General features: G+C 39.0%; 1 protein-coding gene and 1 long non-coding RNA gene across 2 annotated transcripts in view; one reads left to right on the top strand and one right to left on the bottom strand.

Moving 5' to 3' along the window:
* LOC115285439 overlaps positions 1-8,173 on the bottom strand; it is a 119,166-nt gene extending 110,993 nt beyond the window's left edge. Inside the window, exons 1-2 of the long non-coding RNA XR_003905528.1 lie at positions 8,103-8,173; positions 2,886-2,945 (exon numbers count right to left, since the gene is read on the bottom strand). This is a non-coding gene — a long non-coding RNA (uncharacterized LOC115285439). The remainder of the gene's footprint in view (positions 1-2,885; positions 2,946-8,102) is intronic.
* ANK3 (ankyrin 3) overlaps positions 1-13,526 on the top strand; it is a 329,784-nt gene that overhangs the window by 217,181 nt on the left and 99,077 nt on the right. The window contains exons 25-26 of the mRNA XM_029931727.1: positions 9,077-9,200; positions 10,805-10,816. Of these exons, the coding sequence (XP_029787587.1) occupies positions 9,077-9,200; positions 10,805-10,816 (136 nt within the window). The remainder of the gene's footprint in view (positions 1-9,076; positions 9,201-10,804; positions 10,817-13,526) is intronic.

The following is a 13,526-nucleotide window of genomic DNA, read 5'->3' as shown; positions in this document are numbered from 1 at the left end:
AGATGAAAAGAAATAACATATTAAGCATTTAGAACAGTGACCAGCATATAGTAGGTGCTCGATAAACAGCCCCTGCTTGCTTATCTTTTTTTTTTTTTTAAATCAAACAGAGACAACTCTCAGTGAATTCTGCTTCCTGCTATAGGATTAGAACTAGGGTGGGAGAGGGATGCCTGGTGGTATTGTTGGCTAACCATCTCAACTCTTGATTTCGGCTCAGGTTATGATCTCGAGGTTAGTGAGATCCAGCCCTGTATCAAGCTCTGTGCTGAGAGCACAGAGATTGAGATCCTCTTTCAATCTCTCTCTCTCTGCCCCTCCCCCCACTCTTATTCTTTCTAGAATCATTCTCTCTCTCCCAAAGTAAATAAATAAAATTCATTTAAATAAGTAAATTCATTTAAAATAAGTAAATAAGTAAATTCATTAAAAAAAAGAATTAGGGTGGGAGAACATGAGAGGAAAAGGAAGAGCTTTGAGGATCTGGGTCTTCATTGTGTGTGTGTGTGTGTGTGTGTGTGTGTGTGTGTGTGTGTGTATGGGTCAAATAAAGTGATTGCATTTTCACCCACTGATGGACATACATTGCTTGTCACTTGGATCACAAAACTCCTCTATATCCAACTTCAGAGACCCTAAAATCATGGCCCAACATGACCCTCACTTCCTACAACTCAGTTGACTATCACTTTGGTAAAACGGGCAGCTTGCTGTTTTCAGAACATTCCCATTCTTTCCGCATCATGCCACAGCCACTGGCTGGGATGGCTGACTTCCCACTTCCGCTCCCCTCCTCCTGTCTCTACTCACACACCTCCAGTCAACATCTGCCGCATCGCCTCAGTCCAATGTGAACTCTTGGATACTTTTGTCATTTCTCTTGCAAATTGACACTGGTGTGGTGGTGAAGGGCTTGGGCTCTGCCACCTGACTATGTGGGTTCCAATCCAGACTCTACTACTTACCAGACACATGAGCTTTGAAAAATAATGGAACCTCTCATATCTATGTCTTCATCTAGAAAAGGGAAGTATATCTGCTTCATGGGGTTGAGGAGTAAAAGATGTGCATCTAAGTGCATATGAAGTGCTCAGTTCACACAGCACCTCAGCATCCAAACCACTGGGTAAATCATAACCTGCAGGAGGAGTTTAGTATTTCTACTATTCTCGTGTCCTGGTCTTAACATCTTTATTGGAGACAAAATGCCTCAGAGGTGGTAGTTGGCTTTACTCATAGCAGATCCTAGTCCAGGACTCTACTGTCTTGCTGCCCAAAGTATGGTTTGTGGTCACCTGGGAGCTTGTTACATATGCAGGATCTCAGGGTCTGTGGAATCAGCAGCTACAGCTCAACAGGGTTCTCAGATGATACAAACATACACATGGCAATTTAGAAACACTGCACTCAATTCATTGGATTCAGTTGCTGAAGCTGTCAATTACTCTAGTAATTCCCACCGCAAAATAGACACTTAATTTTGTAGAATCAATACTGCCATTAGATAATTGTCATTTATTTATAAGCATCCTTTAAGGCAATGGTTATCACAGTGTGATTTTTGGACAGAAGCATGAGATTCACTTGGAAACTTGTGGAATTGTAAATTTTCAGGTGATTATCATGCATCCTACAGGTTGAGAACCACCACTTTAGAGCAAGGGGAATACTAGAAGCACAGATTAATAATGTGCATCTCCTCTTTCTTGCCTTGTTATTTTATTTTTTATGGTCCATCTCTTAAATAGTAAGTTGAATATAGTAACAAATTTCTTCCACATTTTCCAAATGTTTGCGGGTGCACATACACATCTTAATATCTACCTGGCAGACCTGTGTGTGTCCAAATACCCAGTTCTGGTATATGGAACACAGCCTATCTGATTTATCTGCAGTCCCTGTATTTTATTTTGTTAATTTTATTCATTTTTTGAATAGGTGATAGATGTACATGGTATAAAATTCCCAAGGTACAAGAGTTTACAGTGAAAAGTAAGTCTCCCTCCTTCTCACTCTAGTAATATAGTTGCTATCTCAAAGGCAATCACTAAATTTTCATTGCACACATTTATTGAGCACCAACTATGTGCCAGGCATTGTTCTGGGCACTGGCTATGGACCAAAACAGACAAACCTCTGCCCTCATGGAGCTTACTTCTGGTTACCTATTTCTTGTGGTATTTGTTCAATAACATAGTATATTACAGTAGTTAGAAGTGGGGCTCTGTAGTCAGACCAACTGATTTTGAATCCAGTTTTCCTCATATTCTAAGTGACCTTGGGTTATGTACTCCACCATTGTGAACTGGGTTTTCTTTATATTGAAACAGAGACAATGATTCTATTTTATAAGGTAGATTTGAGAAATGCTTGAGATCATACTCACAAAGTGCCTGGAACATAGTAAATGCTCAGTAGATAAAGTATTGACTATAATGGTGTGATCTCACTCTATTGTTCTATAACGTAGACTAGAAATGCTTAAAGGATTTATTTTCCCAAAAGTTTTCATTTCTTCTCTTTGCTATGTGATGATCAAAAATCACCTTTTTCAGAATAAGTGCACTAAATATAAGCCTAAGTTTCAATCACTAACTATTTACCAATAAGACCATTTGCTGAGTTCTCTTAAGAAACCAACTCCTAATAAATCACTCGAGTATAGGTACTATCTTCCTCTGTATTCTTTCTAATCTAGCTTTTTTATAATACTGTGTAATTGGAAGGTGTTCTCCTATTAATTCATTTGAAAGTGTTATGTATTATTACTTGCAACTCTATAAGGTTACAAAACATATACCTTGAGAAGAAAATTCTGCATTTCATAGCAAAGGAATGAAGCACTTCTGAGCAAAGTTTCAGATAATATAATTTGGTACGCTTACCTTAAGGAAATTTCTTTATGATTCTTGTCTCCAGACAGATGGGAAAACAACTTTCAACCCCTATAAAAGCAACAAAAGTATTCCTTGGTGATGATCTTAACATGGAAAATATTAGAAAAAAAATTACATGCAAAAAAAGAAAGAAGAAAATAACTCCTAGGGCATATGAAACACTTTTAAATATCAGGCCAAGAACTATTTCCTCTATTCAGCATAAAAAGGATATTAGTGGGCACAATGAAAAATTGCAAGGAATTGGGGTTGGTATATTCCGCCACCTGCTGACACTGAACCTTTGACTTGGAATCTAAAATGAATGAGGACTGGGGTGCCTGGCTAGCTGAGGCAGTGGAGCAACTATTGAGCCCAGGGTTGTGGGTTTGAGCCCTGTGTTGGGCATAGAGATTACTTAAAAGCTAAAGATAGATGAGAGAGAGAAGATAGAGATAGGGCTAGAGATAGATGAATGATAGAAAGAAAGAAAGGAGGATACAGCTATCTGACCAAGTACAGTCCTGATCACCATTTCATATATATTCTTTCTTTCTCTCCTTTGTTCTTGATTCTATTTTGCATGATTTCCTGATAGTCAAAGGGTATGATCTTTGAAAGGTTGATTATGGTCTGAGAAACCTCTTCTCTTAACATAGTCGTGATAGGAGGACCAGAAAGAGGGTAGAGCTGGAAAATTGAAGTGAAATCCTCTGAACAGCTCTTATTATTTGGTGAATGGTGGGATCACAATAGGTTGGGGTGTTTTGTGTTCTTCTTTAAACATTACATTTCTAGCCTCTGGTATTTTATTATTAGAAATGGATTAACAATGAGAACATCAGTGCTCATAATTTTAAGAGACACAATGTCAATACTAAATAGATGAGGCTTCCTCTAGTGGCATTTACCAGTGTATTCTTCCTGGACTTGGTTTGCACTAATTGAGTAGCACACTATGGAGCCAACGCTTAATTCACTAGGGACGCATTAAGCAATCAGGATGTGACCTCTTTGGCTGACTTTTGGACCTTGTCATTTCTCATTCCTCTCTGTTTTCACTACTTACTACACTGTGACAACCTACCTCTACAAACTCAATATTTTAATTTATTACTCATCTCCCATGGTTGTGTGAATTAACTAGGTTCAGCTGGATTCTTGAGATCTTTGCTGAGATTACAGTCAAATAGCAGCTGAGATGGGAGTAATAATGGAAGAATGTTCAATGTGGTATCTTCATTCATAGATCTGTCAGCCCCACTAGGACAAATGGAATATCTGGTCATCTCTCTCTCTCTCTTTCCCTGCTGCCTCTCCATATGGCCATCATGACTTTCTTTACAGTATGGTGTCTCATGGTAGTCAAATTTTTTTACACTGGGATTGGCTTCCCCCAAACTAGTGTTTGAAAGGGACGCAGGAAGAAACTGAAAGATTTCTTTGAACTAAAACTGAAATGTCATGCAAAATTACTTCCCCTGTACTTTATTGTTCAAAAATTGACCTAGCCCAAATTCAATTAAGGGCATTACACAAAGGCAAGAATATAAGAGACATGGTTCATGGCAGGGATGGGAGTGGGCAGAAAGCATCTTTAAAAACTAGCTACCAAATCCTCTTCACCAGAAAATAGTCAAATCTATCTATAACTCAACTATTATGCCATTGAACCAAACATTTCTAGGAAACATAAAGCCACACAAGTGCTTCTTAGTAAGTGAAAATATGTGGCTCTTATATATTACAACTAACTATATCTGATACTATATCAGAGCTGTCTAGTCATAGAATTACCTTTGTTGGCTTATCTACATTTGGGCCTGTTGGTCAGAAGCTACTACCAATAAGTGTTTTTGGGTTATAGAATGATTAGAGGCAATTGACAAGTCACTCAGCACTTCCTTTTGAAGTTTTGGTGTATAAAATTATAGAATATTTTGTTTATTGAAAGGAGAGTTAGTTTGTTCTATTATTTGAATCAATCAACAAATGTTTATTGAGTCCCTACGAACCAGGCCTTGTGTTACATAGTATAAAACAGAGACATTTGTTGCCATGGCTGGATTTTGCCTTTACCACTATCAATACTAGCAATCTAAATGCTAACTCCATGAGTTCATGCATTCAGATGTTTGAGCACTAAACCAAGCTGTGTTACAGAATAACACTAACAGGGCACATTAAGTCCTTATTTTGTGCTTTATTTCATTTATTTCCCCACAAAAAGTCTTTGGCCAGAGAAGTCAGAGTTATTACCCCAGTGTTGTACCAGTTGAAACTGTGACTCAGGGTAAACAGTGTTCCAAAGGTCAGCTAATTAGTAAACAATGAAGCCTGGATTTGAATCCAGAGCACCAACTATGCAAACCTCCTTTAAAATAATATCATTGCCTTTGTTTCTACTTTCCATACCTTTTGAGAAATGTTTTCACCATGTGGTAAGGCTATTTTAAGTACCCTTTGGCCAAATATATTGACAGCTCTCACTCCATTTCAACTTTGGGCTTCTTTTGGTTTCATAGTGACCATTTTTGAAGTAAGTCTAAGAAGGATGGGTGAAGAAGAATAGAAACTTCATCTTTTACTATTTAACTGTATACCAGACATTAAAGCTTGAAATGCCTGAAGAGTGCTACGTTGCCATTGCCAAGGCACGTAGATGGGAGAAGAGCACAACCCCTGCCTCTTTATTTTCCTCGCCCATCCCCCTACTCACCTCCCACCAGTTTGCTCTCCGTATTTAAGAGTCTGGTTTTTTAAGCCATCCTTTTTAATAAAAGCAATGATGAAATCCAAAAATATTTATTGGGCACTTGCACTATGCCAGGCTCAGGAAAATTTGGCTCCTAACCTAGGGGATCTCACTCTCCAGAGGGAGAGATTAAACAGATGTTTTCCTGACAGTTCACTCTGATAAGGGAAGCCCACAGGTAGAGCCATTAGCTTAAGATGGTGAGTAAAGGATAGGAGGAATTTTAGAGTCAAAGATTGGAGAAGAAGAGGGGTGAGGGTCCCTTCAAGAGTGCACCCTATGTGATGGTTCACAGTCTAAAGTGTTTCAGGAATTCTAAGGACTGAAAGAATTCTGTTTGACAGAAGGGCAACAGGTGTGGAGGAGTGGCCAGAGAAAGAGAAAGGCTGGCCAAGAAGTCAGGAGGAAGGAACTTGTTCATTGCAGCCCTTGTTAGGGAGCTTGAATGAGCCACAGTCATTGAATGAGGTTTGACTAAGCAGTTTGGATTTTATGTGCAGATGTGGAAAACAGATTAATGTTTAGCCTTTTTATCCATTCTAACCATGACTTCCCCTTCCATTCTTTACAAAATTGGAAATTATTCTTTTGCTTGGGAGTGTTTTTCAATATGTACCAGTCATTATAAATGACTATCACGGCGTATTTACAGTGTTTATTACAGTCAGTCTCATCAAATTAAAGCACCAGATCTCTAATTGTCTTAATATTATATGAGCCATTGATTCATTGATTGAGGCCTTTATCCACGAAGAACAAATCTGTTCCCCGCTTCATCAGTTCTACATATTCAAATTTCTGTATCTTTAGATAACAACTCATGAGATAGAGACCCTATCAGGAAAAAGTACCATACACCACTGATTTCAGCAAGACCGTTCAAAACCCTTTACCTACTCTCCAGCCTCATCTTCCAGTTATTCTGAGAAAAAAGGAATTGGAATTGCCTCTCTTGCATACCCAAATGGTGGACAGAGAAGTCCTGCTAGTTTTTTCCTCCACTTGCCAACCCAGACAGGGTGGAGTGGCGGGGAGGGGGGGCAGGGAGGCCCAGAGAGCGGCCAGGAGTCCCAGAGAGAGAGAGAAACACTAACAGCAAAGTGACATAAGTGCTTCCTCTGGGCTGCTTCCTGCCATTTGCAGCAAATGCCTCTTCCTCGCTGCTGGGTGCTCTCTCCAGAGCCCTCTCAAGAGGGGATGAACAATTAGTTCCTCTGAGTGGGTTAAAGAGTTGAAAGAACCTGTGCCCAAAATAAAGCAAACATCCACTTGCTTTTTCCTTCTGCTCCTTTCTTCGAACTCTTGATAAAAAGTAGTGGGGATTCATGTATTCTAAGGCGCTTCTCAGAGAGCTTCTGGAATCACGGAGGCTTCCCTCAGCCTCACAGTTTCGGCACCTCAGCCCAAGGGCAGGCCCTCCCTCTAGCTCTTTTTTTCCCCTCCTTCCACCTGACAGGGGTCATAAATAACCAGGGCTCCTGGTGTTCCCAGCTGAGAACAAAGTTGAAGTTTGCCCGGAGCTCCCTGCCACTCCCCGCCTGGGCCACTTCTTTCTTTTCTTCTATTTTTTCCTCTACCTGGCTTGGCTGTTTCTTCATTCATGTTGTTGAAGAGTCACCTCCTGATTAAACGACGCGCCCGGCTCGCCGGCTCTCCCTAGATTTAAGGCTGTCTCGGTTACCCGGTTAGGCACCGGGCATTGGTATCAAATTACCGAAAGTCTACACTGGAGCAGTCCTCATATTTACATACAAATAACTCAAGGGCTTGCATTTATGTCACCATTCGGTCCTGCTAGAGGCTTGCCAGCGGAGTTCTTGGTCCAATCAGAAGGAGCTTTGAAAGGATGTCTGCAGAGTGATCAAAAGGGTCTTCTCAATTAAGTGTGGCCAGGTTTTGCTCTTTTTTTGTTTTTATTTTTTCTGGTGTGAAAGATCGAAAATCCTTGCACTCTGATGAGTAGGAAAAGATGTGTAAGTCCTCCACTGCCTACGAGAAGACAAAGATGCTGAGCGGGACCCAGCAGTGGTGGTGAAGACGTGAATACACCCCAGGGTCGGTTTGTTTGGGCTGATTCGGAGGTATATTCTAAATCACTGCCTAAGGAATTCCTGGAAACATCAGGAAAACATTTGATCAGCCCCGCCTGGTGGAAATGGCTTTACCGCAGAGTAAGCTCTTTCTTTAAGTTGTACTTGGTGTGTGCTGTTTTTGTTTTATGTGCAATGAATGTGCAAATAGCCCAGCTGTGAATAGTTACTTAAAATAATCTCTCGGTACTGGGTAGTAGTAGAAAGCAGATCTGTTTAGTTTTTATATTTGCAAAAACAGTAGTTGACAGTGTATTTTTAGACTTGATTGGTAGTTTAAAAGCTGAGCTCTGTGGTTTCCTGGGTTTAAATGAATGGAAATTATAAATGGTACTAAATGAAGGAATTGGAAAATATAGCTGGAACAGATGAATCACTTACCTTTGAGAAAGCATAACATACACGCGTTTGAGATCTCTCTCAGCCAGCCATGCTTGTGTCCAGAAAGACAAGGAGAGTCATAAAAAGGAGATAGGTTTGCCTGTTGTGGAAGGAACTTTTCCACAGTCTGGCTACGTTTTGAAAGGGATGGGGAATGTCCCAGAGGGCAAAAGGCATTTGAAAAACCTGCTCTGTCACTCTTGGAATGTGGTTTTTCCCTGAGGTCATGCTGTGCATATGTAGCTAGTAAAAGTTTTGCGGAGTTAACTCTTTGTATTGATGGGCAAAGAGCAATTTATGTCAGTCTTTTCAAACTGCTGATTTCTACATTTGGTCTCCACAGAAGATAGAGCTCCTTCCCAAGTAGGATTCCAGACCTGGGGCAGCTAGAATGAGCTGTTACAGTGACGGGTGTAGAAACAGTTCAAAATTGATGTGTTTCAAGGTTCTTCAGTTAAGCAGTAATAGTTCAGATGAAATAACTTGCTAGCTTCTTCCATAAGCCCCAAACTGAAATCCTGTGTGTGAAAAGACCATTTTGGGGAGGAAAAAGTTTATTCCTTTCCCACATATGATTTTCCAGAAGAGTAATGGAGAGGTGGCTCTTAATTTGCCATCCACGTCCATTTAGACAAGCTGTCCTTGTCATGGGCAGGCATGGAAAGCTGACTGACATAAAAGATTCACCCTTCCAGTCAGCAGGGGCTTGAGGAAGGGAAATGAGGTAGGGGAGATGTTTTAAAACAGAAAACAATACCAGGAGCTCTTTCACTACTTAAATTCACTCTTGACATTATGGACTAACCTCTACCTATGCTTTTCCTTCTAAATAGCAGTCACAGATATTATGCAGGGGGGTGGGGGCATATGAGAAAATGGGTGATTTGCTGATGATCAAAGGAGCGGCTTTCCCCACAATAAACGCATTTTCAAAAGGGAAGATTCTGATTGTGGTTTGCTTTGTCCATCCACAGGTGAGGACGCCATGACAGGTGACACGGACAAATACCTGGGGCCCCAGGACCTTAAGGAGCTGGGCGATGACTCTCTCCCTGCAGAGGGCTACATGGGCTTTAGTCTTGGAGCCCGTTCTGCCAGGTATTTTATTGTTGCTCTTTTTCATAGTTAATACAACCATGATTTGTCATAAACCAAAATCATTTTCATTGTTCACATTATCCCCAAATGTGCTCTTTGGATGAGGATGTAAATTTGGTAGAATGTTTTCAAATGTTCTCAACTCTGGTATACATGCTCTGCTGTTTTCTTTTGTGGTCTCTCAGTCCTTGATTTTACGTGATTGAACATGTTGAGTGTTGGTTCTTTTTTTCTCCACCTTACAGTCATGCTTCAAGCATGATGGCAAAAGAACTCACTGATAAAAACTGGGAGAGTTAGTGTGGTCTCCACGTTTAAAAATTAAATTTTGTTCCATAGTGAAAAAAAAATCTTATTTTCCAATAAGGGTGAAATAGTTGTATTGATTGTTCACTATTCTCTATCACTGAAAGAATAATTCATGCTCACTTAAAAGAGAGCATTTTTAAAAAGATTACGTATAGAATTGTCTACCAAGTGTGTGGGTATCTCTTCTAAAACCACCTCATTACTTTGTTTAATAGGGACATGTTAGGAACATTATAATGACTTACTCAAAGTCACGGACAGAAGTGGTAGCAAATTCAGCCCTTAAAACTGAAGTATAAGACTTTTGCATGTGAAAAACCTTGGCTCAAACTTACCTGACACTGGTTGAAAGAAACAGGACCTTGTCCAGAATTTGGGGACTTCTTTTGCCTGGTTGGTTTAACAGCATGTTTGCTGACAGTCAAGCTATTTTAAAGCTAATAATTAAACTTTCTAAGCCAGAGCCCTGGGGACATTTTCCTATAGTTTAAGGATCTGTTGTAAAAAGTTTCATTGTCTAATAGTAAATGGCACTTCCCACAAAGAAAGACTGGGAGTTTATTCTCAATGTTGTTGATGTGGCCAAGTTTAGATACTGAATTGAGTTTTGAGTTAGTCTCTTTATTAATAGAACTTGGAACTTATGTAACTTCATAGAATTTCTGCTTTATATATGTATTTATGAAAGTCCTTAAAATCTCATTGTAATAGGGTATCATTAATAAGAAGAGGAAAATAACTTTCTAAAAATATGGAATATCTCATATAATCATACAGAACCACAAGCTACCACTGAAAAATGTACAAAGTCGCAGAGGATCTCAAGGGAAAATTCTACTTAGAGGCTTAATAGCTTTTGTAATCCAATAACTAGCTGATGCTCTTCCTTAGATGATATGTAAAAGCTGCATTTTATAAATCAATCACTTGTATATAGAAAATTGTAGAAGTTGACAGTCAGGGAGAGAAGACACCAGCATATTGTCCTAAGGCTTTCATATTTCTGGTTTTGATTGCACTCATTATTATTTGTTGCTATTATATGTAACTCATTTTTTTACATTGGCAAGTCATGTTATGCTCAGAGGCAAATCTGCAAAAACAAAATATCTATAACACTGATATATTTCTTAAAGTATTGTTAGAGTATTACCAAATATTCTGAGTGTAACATTTAAAAAGGAATACATTAAGTGTGTAACTCATTCAACCATAACATTTTTTTTCTTTTTTCCCCTGTCTGATTTTTTTGGTTTCTACTTCTCCTGTGTTTTTCTAAAAATACTTTAAATTAGTCCCAAGATCAGGTAAGAAGATATGTCACTTTTACAGTGTTTTTCTGCCCTTCCCTGACTCATTTTCTCATCTTTATTTTCTTCAGCATTGTGCTGTGCTGTGCTGTGATGTGCTGCAATGTGCTTTTTTCCCCTGCTCCGCATTAGAAAATCGTTTTTGAAATTCTGAGAAAATTAGCAAGTAACTAAACGTATGACAAGAAATATGACTTAATGCAAAATTGAGTACTTAAGGAATTTCTTTCCTTTAACCAAGTTTGTGTAGTGCATGAAGTAACTGGAGAACTTTCACTGGGTTTAAAGAAAAAATCTTGATTTGAAAAGTAGTTTGTTTGCTCGTTGCTGTTTTGTTTGGGTTGTGCTAGGTACATTCATATAATTTTAGACTTCTGAGGCATGTGTTTTTCTAACCCTTCCTGTATTTAACACTTAGGATATACTGATGGCTACAAATAATATAGTTGACCTTAGTTAAAAACAATTTAATGCTTCCCAGACCTCCATGCAAATAATATCTAGTTTTAGTAGCTGACAGGACTTCAATGAATTAATGATTCAGAGTGACGCTTGATGGACACAATGAACTCCATCTGTCTAATGTAACTTCTTGGTCCAAAACAGTGAGGAATAGGAACTTAGACATTATGTAAAAGAGAGACATCTTTAGGCTTTTCCATTGACAGCACCTAGTTCTGGGCTCTGTTCCTCAGTTGGCATTCATATAGACGTTAAAAGAAAGAGGATATTTTTAAAAAATCAACAAATCTTAGATATATTTAAAAGCTGAAGTTAAAATGAATACGTAATAATTTTTTTAATGTTAAGGTGTTTGTTCAATCTACTGTAAAGTTGTTCTTACATACCACAATGTTAGCATATGCAATGGGAACCAGAATTTAAAGAAATGAATGTGGTATCTCCCAACCATATCACTGGGGCAAATGGAACCTTGCTGTGACTACTTAGAAGTTATGCTAATGGTATAGCCCCTACATAGGACTATTTAAATTAGAATTAGTTAATAGTAAATAAAAATCAGTTCAATGGACAATATCAGCTTTTAGGAAGTTTATATTGTATTTGAGAGATGGTAAGGAGCTAGAAACAGGAGTAACGGGGAAAATGTTTGCGAGTAAAGCAGGAAATAAAGGAGAAGTTATGTATCATGTGACTGGGTCCAGAAGGCCCACCCATGCAAGTGCGAAGACACATGGCTTACTAGGTAGTCTCTGTGCAGAAATAAGGCTTAGTTATTTTTGTTTTTGTTTTTTCTTCTATATCCAGTCTCTAATATTGTGCCTTACTCATAAGAGTCAGTGTATTTGCTGAATACACTAGATAATGACTATAGAATGACGGTTATTTTGAGGTCGAAATCCCCCCAGGATTCTGGTGAAATGCAAGGCTCTAATCCTAGAAGAATGTATCTAGTCATTCATGTGACCCTTTGAATGATTCCTATAATTCATGGACCTCTGTAACTTGATATAAAAATACCCACCTTGGGTAATCTTTAGTATCAGGAGCACTGAGGAAAAGAAGTCATTTTGTGCAAAACAAGGAATCATTCTTTATTTACCTTTTTGCTCTTTTCTCTGTCACACACACACAAGCCAAGGCCAAGACTAGGCCAACATCTGACTGGTTCTACTGGTAAAGATTCAGAGGCCACATTTAGATTCAGTTTATTACCTACATGGGCAGTGAGAGATGGCAACTTACCACCATCCTCGTCCTCCACACCAAAAAGGACAACACCAAAACTAAAGGTTCCACGGTAGTTGTGGGATATTGCATTGCAGGAGGTCAACTCTAGACTGCAACTAAGCAATTTCATGCTGTGCAGCTATATTCCAAGGAGGGTGGGACAGTAAGTGTCAGACCTCATTGTAAACAAGAGGCAATGAAAAGTAACCTTATGACAGCCTATCATATTAGGTGGGATATGGAGGCAAGAGGGAGAAGGCTTCAGCAGCTCCCCACAAGTTTCTGTCTTCTTTTTGCAGAGGATTAGTCACAAGGTGTTCTGCCAAGGCTTAGATTAGTTGCCTTGCATTAATGCCTGCATGTCCTATGTGCATATGTGCAGGCTTCCTAGCATCCCTTATTCTATTGGTTTTTTTTTTTTTAATTGAGAGGTAATTGACATTACACGTTAGTTTCAGGTATACAAAGTAATGGTGGCCACAACAAGTCAAGGTAACATCTATCACCACACATAGTTACAAATATTTTTTTCCTGTGATGAGAACTTTTAAGATGTACTCTCAGCAGCTTTCCAATACTTGATCCAGCATTATTAATTAAGTCACCATGACGTATACTATATGCCCATGACTGACTTATTTTATAACTGGAAGTTCGTACCTTTCAACCACCTTCACTCATTTCTCCTGCCACCACCCCCTGCAACCCTCCACATTGGTTTTTCATTTAGAGGTCAGTGTATGAGAGGCCCTTCAGGACATCAGGGGGCTTGCACTCTGGGAAAGTCAGGGGCTGTGTAAAGGATAAGAGAGGCTAGAAAAGAGAGTAATATAAGACACAAGGAAGAAAAGAATAGAGTGTGGAAAGACAAAATCACCATACATGGAATTTGAATTTTTCAAGGTGAGAAAGATGGCAAAGATGATGTAAGATACATTCATCATACTATCACTTTTTTGATGTTTTTCATGAGTACAGCTATAAACCAGAGCTCTTAGTAGGTTAAACCCATAGC

The sequence above is a fragment of the Suricata suricatta genome, chromosome 2 (assembly GCF_006229205.1).
Source record: "Suricata suricatta isolate VVHF042 chromosome 2, meerkat_22Aug2017_6uvM2_HiC, whole genome shotgun sequence".
NCBI classification, from domain to species: Eukaryota; Metazoa; Chordata; class Mammalia; order Carnivora; family Herpestidae; genus Suricata; species Suricata suricatta.
The sequence above is the reverse complement of the archived record's forward strand: the minus strand, read 5'-3'. Positions and strand labels throughout refer to the sequence as shown.